Source organism: Antechinus flavipes, chromosome X, assembly GCF_016432865.1.
Source record: "Antechinus flavipes isolate AdamAnt ecotype Samford, QLD, Australia chromosome X, AdamAnt_v2, whole genome shotgun sequence".
NCBI lineage: Eukaryota > Metazoa > Chordata > Mammalia > Dasyuromorphia > Dasyuridae > Antechinus > Antechinus flavipes.
Window position 1 is genome coordinate 63,983,099 of NC_067404.1, and position 19,152 is coordinate 64,002,250.

The window sequence follows — 19,152 nt, forward strand, 5'->3', positions numbered from 1 at the left end:
GCAGCCATGACTGCATTACTTTCCTGCTCAGAAGCCTTCACTGGCTTCCTACTGCTTCTAAGACAAAATACAAACTCCTCAGCATGTCATTTATGGCCTGCCTAATCATTCTAACTTAAATCTCCAGAATTATTTCACACCATTCCCTTTTGTGTACTCTCTATTTCAAATAAATTGGACTAGCTGTTTTCTAAACTAAATATTTCACCCCCTAAGTTATGTGCATTCACATCACCGATCTCCCAGAATCCTCACCAAGTACAACCTCCTCCAGGGAGGAATGCTTCCATGATATTCCCCAGTTTATGATGCTCTTTCCCTCTTCATATTACTTTTGATTTCCTTACTTAGCTACTTTCCTACAGTAGAATGCAAGGTGCTTGAAAGACAGGAATTGTTTTGGGTTTTGCCTTTTTATTTATGTCCCAAATCTAGCCCAGTGCCTTATGCATACCAAATACTAAAAGAGTTGACTGAACTAATAAAAAGTTCACAGTTATATTGCTCTTTACAATTTCTACAATATCGTCATGTATGTTATGCCATTTAATCCTTACAACAATTTTGTGAATGAGGCAAGGATAGCATCATTCCCACTTAACCAGTGGGGTGCGTTGACAGAATCAAACTTGACTTGCTCACAGCCACACAGACAAGACCAATAAAATGATGCAACAGACCTGAAACTCGGGGTCTGATCCATGAATCCAGTCATTAATTTATTCAACAAACTTTAAGAAATGACTTTTTTATTTGTGGGAAGAAACAAAGATAAATAAGATGCTTTTTAAAACTCTAGTAACACAACCAACACAGCGATTAAAAACAAAACAGCAGAAGTATCAGAGAAACATATTACAATAGTTTGTAGGAACATCATTTCTGACTGTAGAGAAGGTTAGTCTTAAAAGTTTCAAAAGGGGGTAGTAATTGAACTAAAAGAACCAAGTAGGACTTAAATTAATATAGATGGAGAGAAATCAGCAACTACTGGAATAAAATCCCAGAAGCAAGATCATTCAGGATGTTGTTCATGAAAAAGCAAGGAGCTAAGTTTGATCATCATGGCGAGAGTATGGAAATTTAGGTCAAGTTGTGCCCTTTCTCCCGTGATATCGAGAATTTATCCCCCAAACCAGACACTCTCTAAGGAGGAATAGCTTATATGAATGCTTTCTAACATGGTCAGGTAAATTCTACTTGTTACTGCGACTAAGGCCATGACTGTGGTTAGTCTGACAAGACTACACAAATACTATCTAATTTATTGTGATCAATGACATGATTTTATCATCACTAAAAACATGGCTCCCTACTAATGCCTACATGTCATTGAGATGGCCCAGGGCAAATTAGATGGTCCACAGGTTTCAGACTTATACTGGCTACAAAGAGTCTTTGCTTTTAGGTTACTGCAAGAACACTGGAGAATTAATCAGCTAAAAGATACTTCATTATAATCTTTCATTTTCTCCTTTAGAAGTTCAAAGACCTCAGAATTTCTGCTCTGAAAAGAGATTTCATAAGTCATCTAGTGAAGGTTATTCTGATTTTCTTCTGATTTAGTTGGGAAATAATTATCCGAAACACCACAATGAAATAGAAGTTATTCTTGGGTCGCTTCACCGCAACAAAGAAAAAATATTGTGCTTTTTCTGGGGAGATCAGTGAGCAACACATTGTAAGCCTGGGATTGTAGCAGCGGGCCCAGTTTTTGGTGTGTTTTTGTGTGTGAGTGTACTCCCACTCATAGTCCCTCCATGACCAAGCACTGAACAACTGTAGTCTTTGAGTAAAGCCAAGAAGCTGAGAGTTGCTACGAGGGGACAGTGATAGTAACTGGTAGAAGTTCAACATACCAGCTACTAAAAACTGCAAAAATCCTGTACTAGCATGTAGAAAAACAATTTTATACATTCCTACCCATATTAGGATAAGAAAAATATTCTTGAAAAGAAAGTGTTATCTCAGTCTTAATCAAAGAAACCACAACTGACCATCCCAATTCATCTGACAAAAAGGCCTAAGAATTATAGGTCTAATATTTCACTGATGATCAGACTTCCAGAAGAAATAGTGTGGATTCTCAAAGAAATCATTTTGTGGTTCTACTACAAAGAACAGGAGATAGAATAGAACTTACAGATTTTCTCACCATATTAAAAAAAATTTGAAACCATATACAATAATAAAGAGGAGGTTGACAGACTATAAAGAACATGCCATACATATATCTATCTCACTTACTGCATACAAACTGCGGTGGAAGTCATTTGAATTTGGAAGATGAAAGCTTATTACTTCTACAGGGAGTAACCTGTCTGCATCTTGGGATCTTCATCCTTATGATAAGGGAGTTAGACCAGATAATCTCTAAGGTCCCTTCCAGCTTTAAATCATATAATCTAATGATCATTAAGAAATGGTAACAAGGGTTATTTACCAAGTTAAGAATTCTTTTGCATGCAAATGAATGGTTTCAGAAATTATTGAAACCAGTTTGAGTTTTTAAATAGGTTTGATAAGTCCCATAAAATCTTAAAATTATTCTCCATAAAGTAAACCTCATTTGAAATTATTGTGAATTCCAAATAGAAATTAAAATGAACCATCATCTTCCTATGTAAAGGCATTTAAATTTTTCTTTAATTACATCAGACAGGAAACCTGCACACATTCATACAAACACCAACTGCACTTGCATGTACTTGAATTCTGGGGAAAGGAAAGACAGCTAATCAGAGGATCATAGACTTATTGTTAGAAGGGCCCCCACTGCTGCCTCTGTTGCCATTATTCACCAACGTTTGATACCGCTACTGCTTCCAAAACGCGTCACCAGGCAATGGAAGACCACCTTGGTTTAAAGGTAGCCAACAAGCGCTCTGCTACTGTTAGTCATCCTCACAACTCCACCTGGGCTGGTTGGCCCATAACAGGGCTGGCTCAGGTGGCTGTAAGATATTGAGACTTTTATTTTCCTCATCCCTCTCAAGGGAAGTCCCCAGCCATTGGTGGTAGCTGAGTCAGGGCGAGACAGCAAGAATTCCTTTCACCTCTGCCAAACCTCGGGATGCAGGCAAGGTGCACAGTCAGCACCTCCTGCCGAGTCTCACTGAGGCTGAGGACAAAGCCATACCTGTTTCCATTTGTCCCTTAGATTCTTGTCATGATTCGAGGTAACTTGTTGACAGCCTTCCAAATTATGTTAAGGCCTCCACAAGTTCCAAGAACACTGAAGGGAAGGGCATAAGCTGCTGACACAGCTGGACAAGCCCTTTTTTCCCCTTAAATATTATTTTCTAAGTCTTTACATTGGCCCCCAGAGATACAATGAAAGCAGCAGGGTTAGTGAATTAAGAAGGAAGGCTATCTCTATGTGACGAAGGTCATCCCATGGAGTGTATTCAGAATTTCTCTTGCCGGTTTGACTTTACAATGTGAGAGTTCTGGGGTCTGCTCCTAGCAGTGTGTTGACCCCGGGCAGAAAGAACTTTGGTCATTTATAACTAAGTATACAAGATTCTTTGGTCTTCTTCCCCCTCACAAGAGCAGCAATCTTCAGAGAAGTAAAAGCTTTCGATTCAACTGACACTCAAAGAAGAATGATGTAAGTCTGAGACTTCCAACAAGGGAAGCACAGGGACTGACTTCCCTCTCCCCTTTATCATGGCAACTGTGCCCATATGATTGTGCGTGCAGGAGGATCCACACACATAAGCTTGCTGTACTTAGGCATCTGGCTGGCTCTTCCACTTTTGCTTTTATTCTTCCCTAATCTTAGTGGAATGAGTATCAAACCCGAAGTGGAAACATCCAGACCCAAGAACAACCTTGTGAGCTTGAGACGTGTGAGGCACCCGAGTCTCAGTGGGTGAAGCCGAAAGGCAGCAGGGGAAGAGTCCTCCAGATCTCCTGGAGAGACGTTGACAACCTGCACAAAGATCTGCCTGAACCTGGTCATTTACTAGCACACGTGTAATAAGAGTGGTTCGGAAAGCACAAAGCCGACATGTAATGCAAAATGCCTTATTAGCACTCTTACAGGCTGCTTTATGTTCTGCTGAAGTTTAAGTATTAGCCTCTCAGGAGATTTTAACAGAAGTTTTAATTAAGTTTTCAAATCCTGTTCTGAGGGGGATTTGGTGGTAGTAGTTGTTAAATGCATACTCATTAGCATCCTGTGTTTAACATTCTTTTTGTGTGCACAAATAAATTCCCTGTCCCGTGCCAATCAGAGAGTATTTACTCTCTTTTCTGGTAGAACATTAGACACAAGCCATAACACAAACTACAAGTACATTTATTACTGGAAACATAAATTTCGGGGAGATGGGAAAGGGAGAGTTAATGAGATTAAGAATGGGAGAAGAAGGAACCTGACATCCTTCTCATCAGAAGTCAGGATCTTGAGAGCTGAACTCCACACCTGAAATCTGAACAGGGGGTAGAAGGAAAACCCCAAATTCTATGGTCCCAGTGGCAGTCAGTCAAGTTCAGATATATAACTCTGCCCCTGAATCAAATCAAAATTAAAGTAATTTTTCCTTTTTAAATTGTGAACTTAAATATGCTCCAATAAAAGCATGTCCACATGCAGAACACAAAAGGAGAACCTACATGAAACTCTGAATCTTCATTTCATACCATCTATCTTTTAAAAATATATATATATATAATAAATTCGATACATTACTTTCAACATTGTCCTGCTTGTCTGTGCTTCCTTTTGAACTTCCTCTTGATTTCTTCTAAGCATTTTCAACTGTTAGATTCTAATTATAATACTGGGTACAATTTATCCTAGAAACTTCTCCCTATTGTATCCATTGTCTTTTGGGTAGCAAACTACCTACCTCCTAATCCCCTAATCCTTGTGACTGAAAAGCATCTCTGCATCATCTCATTCTATCCAGTGCTTAGTCTCCATCTTGCTCTGCTGATCTCCTTCCACTGTTGCTTTTAGAATCTATACTTTATCATTAACAAACTCCTATTCCCAAATAGTCGTTGCCTGACCCTGCTCACCCCAGGGCCTATCATGGGTGAATGAAAGTGAAGCAGCCCCCTTCTTCCAATGACTCCAGTCCAACCCCTACTGAACCAAAGCTCATCAAATCTCCCACTTTCCCAAGAGTCATGGGGCTAGGACATTCTAGGTCCCCAGCAGAATGTGACCGCTTATCTCCCTTCTAATAACAGGGAGTCACAGACGGTAATCTCCCTAGCAAGATCAAACAGGACCAGGCTTTCTCAATGGCCCTACAGCCATATTTTCCAGAACACTAGGCCATGCCATCTACTTGGAGGTCATGCCCTAACGGTTTCCTAGCTACATGATGGTGGAACAATTTTAAGTGTCGTTCCCCTCAATTACTATGAGAGTGCTTAGACTACAGGGATTTTTGCTTTTCTATTTCTAATTCCAGAGCTTGGCACAATGGCCTAGAAGAGCTGAAAATTGCTTTTTTATCTCAAAGACTCATAAGAGTATAAAGGAGCTTTAGCAATTATCAACGCTCCCCTCCCCCCACCTCCCCATTTCATAGATGTTGCAAATGAAGGTTAAGTGACTTTATCTCAGTCCCCCAGTACCGTTTTCTTTATGGCCCGTCCCACTTCTCCTTTAGGGTCCTCCATTTATAGCCCTTGCTTCTGGCAACACCACAAACATGTCTTTGTCCCAAAACCATCACACATTCCCATGCTCTCGAATGATGTTCCTTCTCTCCCTCTGGCCGGAGTACTTCTCCTTTAAAAAACAAAACCAAAAGCTTTCCCCAGAGCCTACAGAACCCCTCAAGTTAGTTCTTCCTTACATCTTCCAGCCTTTTACTGTTCAACTCCCCAGCAATGCAGAGTCTACTTCCCTTTATAATGTGGCTTTGTATCCTACTGTTCTGAGATTGTTCGAGCAAAGGCCAAGACTTTGCTTCTTCTCAGGCCTCGAGTTCCTTCTGATACTGGCCATCACTTCCTGCCAGACACTGGCCTTCCTAAGTTTCTCTACCACTGCTGTCTCTCTTGGCTCTCTGACTATGAAGGGGAATGATAGGAAAAAAGGATAAAGAGACCCTTACCTACCTAAGGAGTTTGTGATTTTCACAGCAATAAACCCGGAATCAATAAAGCCAATAACCTCACTGAGGTGTCAATGGGATACAGTAGAAAAAGCACTGGACCTGGGGTCAAATCCCAGTTTTGCCACTTTTTACTTGTGTGCTTAACTATTATGGCCTCAGTTTACTCATCTTTAATCAGACAGACTTTCAGGTCTGTTCTACTTCAAAATCTGAGTCAAAGATCTTATTATTCATTCACTGAGTCTGAATTTCTTTCTCTCTCAAATGGCATTAATAATAGCATCTATCTCACAGGTAGGGTGGCTGGAAGCATCAAATGAAATTTATGTAAAATGCTTTGCAAATATCAGCTAGTATAATCATGCATTGAATAATGCAGTCAAACTGGCTGTGGCATCTCCTCCCTCCATATATTTGCACAACCAGAGTCCCCTGCCTGGAATAAACTCCCCTCTTCTCTGCCTTTCAGAATTCTTTTCAACTCATAAAGCCACCTAGGTAACGCTTCTCCTGGGAGCACTCTGTCTGGATCTCTCCTTGCCCTCATCATGGCCTATGCTGTATCATTCTTCCCAATGTACATGTCTCCTGGAACAACAGATGAGCTCCCTGGGTGAGGGGACTGTGCCTTCTTTTTCCATCTTGGTGCACTCAGGACCTAGAACAGAATAAGGCTAAACAACTATATAACATTTGAGAATGCTATGTATATATTGCGGGCACGCACATACGCACACCCCTCCCCCATCATGCATTTATATATGATATAAGTTTCAATAAAAGGTTATTTTCAAATTAAAAGTCTTTTCCTGTCAAAACCTGAGGAATAATGCAGGCTAGGACACAAAGTATTCCATAGCTTTATTAACGACAATGCTCACTGATCTGTGAATAACCTGAAAAAAAATGAAGATTATTGAGTTACTTTACCAATCTATCCATCCATCACTAGAGAACAGGTTTCAAAATGATGGATTATCTCACCATTCTGCTGTTTATCCCAAGTAAGACTTTCTCCTCAAGGGAAAAACAAACAAATGATCACACAAACATAACAACCATGCTTACCTTCTATACTTTATGGATTGTCCTGCTGCCAAAATAACCTATTAACTAGAGGGGCAGCATCCTTTAGAAATAGGAACAGAAAGGTCAGAAAATAAGGGGCCATCTCTGCTTTTTTCAGAACTCTACATCTTAGTTCTAATTTGGTTTCAAGTAATCTCCTTCAAATGTGGAAAAATTCTTGAATGCTGTCTCTGGCATGGAAGCTTCCAACTTTAGTCTAATCTACTCTATGCTGCCTTTTCCATTTCCTTAGCAGCCATCTTGCCAAGGATAGTGACACTGTCTTGGAAAGGAAAATGGAACTGAATGTATAGCTGGGCCCTTGATACAATGCTGAACTCAAACATGTGAGCTATCTTCTTTGTTCCAATAATGACTCTGAGCAATACCTCTGCAACCTCAACGATCTTTTCCACTTGCCAAATAAAAGTTCTTCCCAAACTCCAAAGATCAAAATTAAAGAAAATTTGTGCTCCTTGGGGAAAGGTGGACCAGTCCAGTTGTGATGATTCAATAACACATCCAATTCTCCAGTGAGAAAACATCTGCTTTTCTATTCTGTTGTTTCAGATGTTCAATCAACAGTTATATTTTGAATCATTCTTTCAAAGATCTGTTACACATTTTCTATAGGCAAGGGATTCTGAGATGTAGAGCAGCCAGAGGTAACATGAGTTTAGAGCACAAACTAATTACAGAGAAGGATGTCAGATGATTACAGTTATCACTCACAAAATGGCAAAAAGCCATTAAAGGGGATAAAAAACTTAGTTTAAGACATCTAAGATACAAAAAGCATTCTTAAGTGACAAATCAAACAGCCATGAAATTGATCAGCCTCCTATGAAAATCTGTCTTCATCAATATCTATATATGTGTATATGTGCATGTATATATGTGTATGTTTGTATTCAACTATTATACACACACACACACACACACACACACACACACACACACACACACACACACACATTTAGGGGTGAATTTCCAAGACCTCTCTGAGAAGGAACTATATCAAAAGAATGGTTTAAGAACAAAATCTCAGGCAATACTATTGTATCGTTTCCTCCCTCACTAAAAGGATAACAGCAAGCACCTACCTATGTATCCACTATCTCATCTCCAAAAAATAGAATGGTCCCTACATCCACTGAGGAAAACAAGGAAGGGACTAAGCAGTCTTTTGCAAAATACTATAAAAGAGCTCGTATGGCATAACAGAAAGAACATCAAATTGGAAGGAGAAGACACGACTCTGATTCTCTGCTGATATGATTGTTCTCAGGCTGGTCTTCAACTCTCATTTCAGTTTTTTCATTTGTAAAACAAAATGACTGGACTCAATAATCTCCAAGTTCCAGACGATTCAAAATTCTGTGATCCCATTCTACAGGCAATCACATCTTTAAAGATGCACAGCTGATGGTGCTAAGGAACAGAAAATCCTGTTGTGTCTATTACTGATGACCAAAAAAAGGCACAGAGTCCAACTAAGCCAAGTACAGCTTGAAGTTTCTCCTCAAACAAGATGTCTCCATCATGTTATCTGAAAACTATACAAGAGCTATGCTAAACGCAAGCAACTCTGTTCAATAATCAACTAAACAAAGACATTAAGTGAGGCATAAACCAGATCTCTCTCCTTGGCAAATGGCCTCCTCACAAAGGCTCATGGTCACTCAAAAGACATCTGCCTAGTTAGTCAGACAGGAAAAATTAAGGGAATAGAGCAATCAGATTGCTCGTATTATGACATGAAGTTGGACAGAAAGTGCATTGATTTGTTCCACTGAATAAAAGAGATCATATATAATGAACTCTCCTGTGGAATTACATGTCATAATATGTAATCTGAATTTTATAGATATCTTGGCCAGATAGACAAAATGGACTAAAAAGTCAACTGGATAAAATGTAGTTGGATTACATTTGGAAAATGGTACAAGATAAATAATGCTTTTCTATTTAAAAAATATTCACGGTTTAAGCACTAATATTCTCCCAGTGACATGTGTAGTTGAGAATCAAACCCCATGATTTTTAAAAAATCAAAATTGTATGTGACCTAAAGGCAAGACATGTTAGATAGGATTGTGCAATGCAGAGAAGGATGAGGCTGTAATCATCCAGGCAAATGTCCTCAATGCCAACATAGGCAAACTAAGCTCACTATTATATAAATATGTGTGACTAGACAAGGATATGGGATGATCATAATGAGGGATAATGAAGAAGGAGATTAAGTGCGACACTGGCACCCAAGAAATATTAAAAGAAGCAAAGGAAGGATTCCAATATGTTAAATAAGCTCTTGAAGATTTGTTGAAAGACAAAGACAGGAACTGCATAGGAAAGGAAGGCATAAAAGGGGTGTAGATACACTGGAGGAAGTAGTAACACCAAAAAGATCACAGACTCAAGGTACGCTAGGTTTAACTAGTAATGTAAAGAAATTAAGACAATGTTGCCCTCAAGGGCATTGTAAACGCTAAGTAAAGCATTTATTAAGTGCTTATTAAGTGCCAGTTACTGAGCTATGGTACCTATGAAGCAAATGGCACCTCACTTGTCAAGTCAGCAAGTAAATAAGCATTAATTAGATGCTCACCATAAGCTAGGCACGGTGCTAAACACTGGGGTTGAAGATGTGAGACCAGCAGTCAGAAAAGCAGATAACTGAATCCATGGCAGCTGAGATCACCAAAAAAAAAATAATAAGAAAAAGAGAAGAGGGCCCAGGACAGAACTATGGGGGATACCAGTGGTTAGAGAACAAAATCTGAGTAAAGATCTAAGAAAGGAGGCTGAGAAGGAGTGTTCATTCAGATAGAAGAACCAAGCAAGAGCTATGTCACAAAACCCTACTAAGAGACTAACATGGAGACCATGGAGCCTTTCACACTGTTGATCACTTTGGTCTCTACTTACAGTGGAGTGGAATTTCAGAGTTCATGAACAAGGAAGTAGAACATTTATGGATGATGGTCAGATTTTAAAGGGTATGACCACTTCTGTATGTAGTTGAAATGGGGTGGAAGAATAAGTCACAGGAAGTGATCATGTTGAAGAATTATGAAGTTAAGATATTTGAGGGAGTATCAAAATATGTTTCTAAGTCATTGAGAATGAGAGTAAGTTTGGGAGGAGACTGTGAGCCTGATACTATATCACTAAGGAAGGAAGGAAACTGCCTGGGGGTGGGGGGTGGGAGAGGGGGGTGTCAGTAGATAATGGCTATCAAAATTTTGATTACATGATAAATTTGACTATCATGAATTGAAAAGGAAAAGTGCTTGTTGACGGATAGTGCAAGTGAGAGAGACTGGAAATAGCAATAGAGAATAAGGGATATTGGTATTAATAGTCAGGTAATATAACTTTAACTGTATTTTGTTCAGTAACACAGCAAAGATGTTTCTTACTTTTCACTACCTATCATCAGAACTCTGCCTTACAGTTATTTAGGTCAAATTCCTCTTTATTTGTATTTTTAAAATTTCATTTCAGTTTATTTTTTAAAACACAGAGACTTTTTTATTCTTATTTTTAAAATTCCACTCTTCCTTACCACCCCTGCTCCTCTAGTTGTTGAGAAGACAGGAAAAACAAAATTCATTACAAATATGTATTCCCATGTAGAACATTTCCATTTTATCCATGGTGTTAAAAAACACTTACTTTCATCTTTGACCTTTTCCTTCGTTATTTTTTCCATCTTTTAATACTGACTGACATCTGGCTTTTTCCTGATACAGCATCCCTGGCCATTCTTTCCAGTAGCAGTTCTACTTTCACTCATACCACCAACTCCCTGATCTCGATGTTTGTTAACTAAGAAACAAATTTTCTAGACATCACAGTAGAAAGAACAAAGAGATATGAAATAAGCAGCTGGAAGAAAAGAAGGACTGGCAGGGATTAGAATAAGTGAGTAGACAGGGAACTGGATTTGTATAATAAATCTAGAAGTTCACAATCATGGCATGGGGACAATAAGGTGTACAAATATGCTAACTAATGAGGAATGAATATCAGGGGTTGGAGAAATTCTATTGAGGGAAGGAGGTCCAGGAGTTTCACCTCAGCAAACAGGAGCAAATATCAGGGGAAATTTACTCTCGGGAAAAAAAGGCTCAGTGTCCAGGATTCCTGAGGCCCTTTTTTATTACGTACCCAACTGCTTTATCCATTTCAGTCTCTATGTCAGCCATACAAACTGACCAAAACTCTGAAGACAATTTATCCAGACCTTAAAGAAAAGCAGCCTGGTACAAGGAGAAAACACTTACAGACTAATTTGTTCAACACTCTGGAAGTCTTTTTTCTCCAAGATGGTACTGAAACAAGACCCAAAAACACTGGATCAAGCAAAGCATAAAGCAACTATATAACTTCAACGTGACCAAGATCAACACAAAGATCTGGCCTGATGGAGAAAAGGTGACACAGGGTTAACTTGCCCCCAATCTACGATTCTCTAGATTCCAGCTTCTTAAAGTGTGGGTCACAGCCCCATATGCTTTTATAACTGAATGTGGGGGGGTAAAATTATGAGTTATTATCAGTAAATGTTTGATATATACATCTATTTTATATAACTATATGGCCCAGGGTCATGTAAAAAACTTCTTCAGCAAAAAGAGAAGGTCATGAGTGGAAAAAAGTTTAAGAAGCCCTGTCCAGATAATGTCTACAATATTGGAATCATATAAGCTATATCTAGCCAAGTTATCACACACAAGCAAGAAGTTTTTCATTATAGCCAGTTCAACATACAATATAAAATTTTATGTTCTTTTTAAAAATCACTAGCGAAGAGGAAGGCTGAAGATTACAATCAATATTATTTCAGAAGATAGCAAAAAATAGTAAAGGTGAAAACAAGTCTATTATAAGTTTCATTTGAGACCCAATTAACCCATTGATCACTCCAAGAGCATACACAGATGAAGTCAGTAAGGCAAGAAAAAGATGGAAGATGGATCGTCAACCTTGCTATAACATAATGATCTACTTTTATTGTCAATGACAGAGGAACCATCACATTTTCAGATAAGCACCTCAATCCTCAAGCTGCCATATAACTAAGCAAAAATGACACATCATAAGAAACTTGGAAAGAACTCAAGCCAAAGGATATATATGCTGGTGGTGACCACTTTAAAAGAATTAAGAAAAACATTTTAATATGATACATGAGGGAGAGAAAGATATAAGAAAGAAAATATTTCCTACAGCAATACTGCTCTCTCCCCAAAGACTAAGAAATTAGCTTTTTGAAAATATGCTTGATATCCAGGACTGTTAGATCATTTTTGTTAGCATTTACAGCTCAGTCTCTACCCTAGGCAAATCAAGTAGCTAAAGGCATTGGTAACACTGGAAACATTGGTAACATGACAGACATGCTTATTTTCTCATCTTTATAAAAATTTTGAGAATAATCCACACACAAATCTAAGGTATCTCAGAGGGAAAAAAAAATGAGAAGTGAACAGGGAGGCTTTCATAAAAGATATTCTACAGCACACCACATCTTTACTGTTAAAACAGTGTAAAGTACAGACAATAGCAATACTGCTAGAATTCTTTTCTGTTGATAATTATAAAAGTATTTATTCCAGTAGAACATAAAGTAGAATGATAGATGCTTACTAAAGTTGCTCACTATCATCATGGAAGATATCAAAATAGCAAAGAGAAATTCTCTATAGATGAGTAAATGTTCCTGTTTGTGGCTAATATTATACTGATTAAAACAAGCCTCAGAATACCAAAAAACCCTCTCAATAAAATCTGTGATTACTTAAAATACACAGTTCTAGCAATGAATACAAGAAAAACTGAACTGATGAAAAATGTCTAATAGAAGCTAAAAGGCAGGAGAGAGACTTTGAAGGCTGCATGCATTTATCTAAGAAGAATCTGTAGAGATGATAATTGAATCCATGAAAGGTAATAAGATTCCAAGTGAGAGAGTAGAAAGAAAAAGAAAAGAAGGCCTAATACAAAGCTTTGGGGGAATACTCCCAGGGAGCAGCTAGAACATGTCCGATCTTTTCCCCAATTTCATCCTTCTTGACCTCTCTGCAACATATGACACTTTTGACCACTCACTCACTTCCTGTAGTTTTCATGAGTTCTTCCTCTTGCCTCTCCTTCTACCTGTCTGACTGATCCTTCTACATCTCCTCTACTATACCTTCAACTCAGTCATGCCCGATCACTGTGGGTATCCCTCAAGACTCCTTAACCTGGGCCCTCTTTACTTTTTTCTCTATATTTGCTAAGTTGATGAGCTCATCAGTTGCCATGAGCTCAATTTGTTCTCTTTCTATGTGACTCCTATACTAATAAATCCGGCCCTAGTCCTTCCCCCGATCTCCAGTCCTGCAAACACCAATAACCAACTCGATATTTTGAACTAGACTTTCTGTGAGTATCTCAAACTCAACATGTCCAAAACAGAACTCATTATCTTCCTCCCCAAATTTTCCACTCCTTCTAAACTTCCCCATTATTGAAAAAGGCAGTTTTTCTAGTCTACCTGATTTGCAACTTTGGTATCTCCCTTGATTCTTTACGCTCACTCAATCTCCTCAATCAGTTGCTAAATGTTAGATTTTCTTTCTTCACAATATCACATGCTTTTCCTACATATACACAGCAACTACTCTAGTTCAGATCTTCATCACCTCTCTCCTAGATTGTAGCAAGAGCCTCCTAATTTGCCTCCCTAACTCAACTTTCTCCACTCTAACATTTGCTTCACAGAGCTATCAAAAGTGTAGGTGTGCTTTGCCTGGAAACTGAGTGGGTACCTGTGCACTGATCCAATTGGCTATTCCTTTTACCCTGGCACTCAATGAATCAGAAAGAATTGTCAAGAATAGTAACCGAAAAATTCAAGGCTAGAAATCTAGTTAGTTCTGGATTTGGGTCATTCCTACTCTGGTGAGTAAATAGTGGATAAGTTACACCAGAGAGGCTGTGATGGACAATGACATACTAAGAGAAAAAGTTGGAGTCTCTCCATATCATAATATATAAAAACACAATTAGAACTTTTTTAGATGTGAAGGAGCCCTAGAGGAGGACATGACACAATACCAAAGGGAAAGACCAACTAATCAAAGAGGATTTAAATAGTATTTCCAGGTACAACCCAAGGTGATATTCTGCTTATCTCACAAATGAAATACGTGGAGTATATATTTCACAGAAACAGATCTACCTACTCCACAAAAAAATCAACTCCTAAAGTAAACTAGGGAAATCTCAGTAACCGGACCAACCAGAAAACTGTTTCGGTGTCAGTGTCCTGTCTTTTAATATGATCCCATTTCTGAAAAGAAGATGTGCCATTCGTACCTATGAACTTAAGAGACAAGTAGTTTAATTTTCCTTATTAATAACCGACTGATTTAAAATAATACAAGTCTCTGTGCACGTTCATCCACTGATACATCTTGAGTAGTTATAAAATGGTATTCTGCTTCTGCAGACATCACTTAGAATGGAAGGATGTGACTTACAAATGTCTTTGAATCATTCACATAAATATGCATGCATGCCATTTATAACAGTAGCCTTGATGAGAACACACAGTGTAACTGGTTGTGAGCAACGCTTAAAGAGGCCTACATTAAAACCGAATATAGAATAGTGGTTAGAAATCACAGAACAGGTGACACCTTATTCTGATAAGCAGGTGATAAAAATTGTAGGCCGTGATGTATAGGTGGTGGTGGAGTTACTATGTTAAGAAACAAACTGAACAGTAGCCACAGGAAAATGGTCAGCACTGGCAAGACAACCAAGTACTACACTAAAAAGGAAAGGGAGGGGAAGAGAATAAGCACTTATATAGCACTCACTCCAGGCCAGGAACTGTACTAAGTGTTTTTTTGGTGAGTTGTTTGTGTTTTTTTTTTTTTGTTGTTGTTGTTTGTTTTGTTTTGTTGTTGTTTTTTACCAAACATCACCTTATTTGGTCCTCCCAACAATCCTGTGAGATAGATGCTATTATTATCCCCATTTTTCAGATGAGGAAACTGAGGCTAAAAGGAACATGCCTAAGGTCATATGGTTATTAAATGTTTGAGGCCAGATTGGAATCCAGGTCTGGCAGAAATTCTTTTAATCCACTATACCACCTTACTACCCGTAGTCTGATTTAATTCCATGTAGAGGGCATAAAATGGTAATTGGGGAGTAGATTTCCCCAGCTTAAGTGTAGACATTCATTTGACCCCCAGTTTCCTGTCAGAAAATGTAGAGACATGATTTCCTTCAGAAGCAACAGCTCCATGAGAGCAAGTCTTCATGCAACAGACTGCAGGTGCCAGGACGACAGAGCCTATTTTTTATTTAGTCTTTAGGTGCTCACAATCAGCACTGTGACACGCACACGGTGAGTATTTAATAAATCCTAAATGAACTGAGGGTCTTGTAGGTAAACGAGTAATGCCGAAATCAACTTACTTAATAACAAAATCCTCTGCTCACCTTTAGTTGAAATATAAGGTAAGAATTTTGCACGGGCCTCAGATAATGAAATTCATTCCTACATCATTTTAAGAATTCCAAGTTCTTAGACTATTATTTTTCTTTAGGGGGAAACCAAAAAAGGACGTCGTACGTGGCTCCTCTACCTGGGCCTCTACTGACACTGTCCCACATCCAAATCTGACAGCAATCCCACAGGTCATGGGCCTCCCTTTGGCATAAACAAAATGCACCAAGTCACCCTTACCTGCAGAAACACTGGGGCAGTTCTCCTTGGCCATACAAGGGAAACAAGAAAGGAGTGTTGCCATACCGCCCAAGACACCGTAGAAAGTTCTGTGTTTCTCTGAGGCCGTCCAGCGTGCTAGTGGATGCCTCTGATGTCATTGCGATGGAATGGAGGACAAAGTGTTGCAGGTTAGGCGTCAGTTTTTGAGTTTTTAAATATTCCGAAAAGGTACATTCCTCATAAGCTGTTCAAATAAAAATACAACCTAGAGTCAAGAAAACATCTTATTATGGCTACGTCTTCATTCAAACAATGTGCAAATGATGGACCCCTTGAAGAAATCACATGGATTGAAATTCGTACTATTTAAAGTTATATAATTCTATAAAATACAGTCACTAGCTCCATCCACCCTGTGGATATAAAATACAAATTCAAATAATGCAGTCACTTCAAGTGACTCATTATTCATGTTAACCAGGCCCTGGCTATATATGCACAATTAAGTTTCTGATTCCTTGTCCTTGAGAAGGAAGCTACTCAAAAACTCAAGACCATAGTTGAGGCTTCCTAAGTCATAGTGGCTGAGGCAGGCAAGTCCTAGGATTCTTCTGGTGAATCAGTAACACACACGGAGAAATAACAGACCTCAAAAGGTCTTTTTAATTCAGAGAATCTGGGAAATCAGCTGTTTTCTTTGAAAACTAGCCTTTTTTATGGCCTAAATAATTAGTTGGTTTGGTTTGGTTTTAATTCCAGGTAGACAGGAAAGATCAGTCAGTAAGAATAGCATTAAGTTTCTATGACTGGCGAAGCACACTGAATTTAACATCTTTCCACAAATCCTTTTTTCCCTCCTTAAAAATCTGTCTTATTCATATGAAAACTGTGAAGTGTTACCAATAGTTACATTTAAAAATGTAAAACTTCCATAGGAAAAAAAATTCTGGATGAAAATGAGTCAATATTCATTGAGGCTTTAAAAAAAAAAAGGAAAAAAAATATTTCGTGGTAAAGCTAATAACACAATATTACTATAAAGTAACAAGACTACATATGGTGTGTGGAATGAATTTTGTTACTTTATAGTCACACAAACATTAGTAACTTCCTAAATAACTTTTCATCGTTAAAGCAAGAACATATGGTACACAGTAAATAGGTTTTTTGAGGCAGGAAATCCCATCCCTTAACAAAATATAAACATTGTATTGAGTGCAATGTTTATTGAAAATATAGTTAAAGAACACCCAGATCTAATAGGAGGCTTTCTCATTGGAAAAAGAAAGACGGAAGAAAATGCACACAGGGATGAGTGAAGCTGTTTGGGCAAAAGAAGGATAACAGAACGGGGGATGATCTTTCCAGTTATAAGAAGCATTACCTTCAAAGACAGAGCTAGGAATCGGACTGCCCACCCTGAGCAGAAAGTAGGGCAGTGTGATACAGGCAAAATCATACTTGATTCCTGGATCCTGCCCCACGGCCTATAGTAATTTATGTCATCTTGATCCAAGACTTCTCCCTTCTGGTCTTAAAGGCCCATCTCCGCATCTGATTATCTTATGCCAGAGAATACTCTAGAATATCATGCTACAGGAAAAGCCCTGGAGTGCTTACACAAAATAGGATTTCAAAAAGTCCAGCCTAAATGAACATTCTGCCAGTTTTCATTGCAGATTCATAAAAGTTTCAAATTTATTTATTCTACTTTAGGAGGAACTTGTCAAATGTATTGTTTGGAAACCAATATTTTACTGATAATAACAGCTAAAGTATATAGAGCACTTCGTAATTATAAAGCACTTGCTATATGACTTCTTTTGATCTCTGTAACAGCCATGAAGTAGGTAACGCAATCCTCATTTGACAGGAAGTAAGACAGAATCAGAATGCCCAGGATGTAACTGCCAACTTGGTCCCTCGCAAGTTACGTGAACACTTCTCCTTTTCTTCTGTCCTCCAACATGACCAATACCCCGGGGCGGGCCCTCGTCACCTCACCCTAGACCTATTCCAACAGTCTGCTGATGAGTCTGCATTCCTCAAGTCTCCCCCTCCTGCCAATCTCTCCTCCATTCAGCCACCAAAGTAACCATGTCAGCACAGGACTGACCATGTTTCCTCTCCCCTTTATTTCATTCAGTAAGCTTACTCCAGGATCCTTTAGTTTTTAAAGCCTGCTATTACCTGGCCCCTTCCTACCTTTCCATTCTTCTGAAGATAACAATAGCTAGGTTTTCCACAGCATTGTAAAGTTCACAAAGTGCTGCACAAATATCTACCTTTAGCTCAACAATCATGGGAGGTAGGTGCTATTATTACCTCCTTTTTTCCTAAATGGAAACCTTGAGACAAATACAAAGTTAAGTGACTTGCTCAGGATCATACCAGTTAAGTTTCTGAACCATGTGTGAATCCTGACTCCAGTTCTAGCTCTTTCCCATAAGCCACACAGCTGTCCCCTCCAAGTACTCCGTGATCTAATGACACTGGACAACAGGTTTTTTACACAGACCATCCATCTCCCAGCTCCAGGCATCTGTTCTAGTCATCCCCTTTGCCTGAACTGCTCTCCCGCTTCATCTCTGCCTCCCAACTCCCATGGCTTCCTTCAAGATTCAAAGTCTCAACATCTGAAAGAAATCTCTCCCATTGCATTCCTCCTTGAGCGTAGTATCTTCCCTCTGGAATGACCTCCAATTTATCTTATATATATCTTGTTTATACCTAGTAGCTTGTGTGCTGTTTCTCCCATGAGACTATGAGTTCCCTGAGAGAAGAGCCTGGTTTTGTTTTGCTTTGTCTTTTTTGTTGCTTTTCTTTGTGTCCCCAGCTTAACAAATGCTGACTGAATGACTTCAAATACATAATCAAGTAAATAGTCGAGATTTTATGAAACTGAAGCCAAAGAAGTAACGTGTCCACGATATACTAAGGAATTACACATCTTAATTTTCGATTCACCATTCATTTCCCTATAGCATCTTGCTTCTGTCTGCTTTCTGTAACAAAACTAGTCACATACTAGGACCTCAATCAAGAAATTCTTTAAAATAAAAAAAATTTTTAAAGGGGAAATACATAGTTATTTACTTATACATGGTATCCCAAAAGTCTTGAAGTTATTAAAGCTTAAAAATGCACTAAGACTTTGGGGACATTCTATATGTGTGAAATATTTTGGTTTTGGGATGGAGACTCTGTGATTTAAACAGTGGGGGGAATATCTCATGTGAAGACTGTCTCTACTAATCTAGA

The 19,152-nt window shown here is 38.6% G+C and overlaps 1 protein-coding gene across 1 annotated transcript in view; it reads right to left on the reverse strand.

Annotated features, from left to right (window-relative positions):
- The window catches only part of CHM (CHM Rab escort protein), a 188,420-nt gene that overhangs the window by 85,986 nt on the left and 83,282 nt on the right, over positions 1-19,152 (reverse strand). The window contains exon 8 of the mRNA XM_051968719.1: positions 15,910-16,135. Coding sequence (XP_051824679.1) covers positions 15,910-16,135 — 226 coding nt within the window. The remainder of the gene's footprint in view (positions 1-15,909; positions 16,136-19,152) is intronic.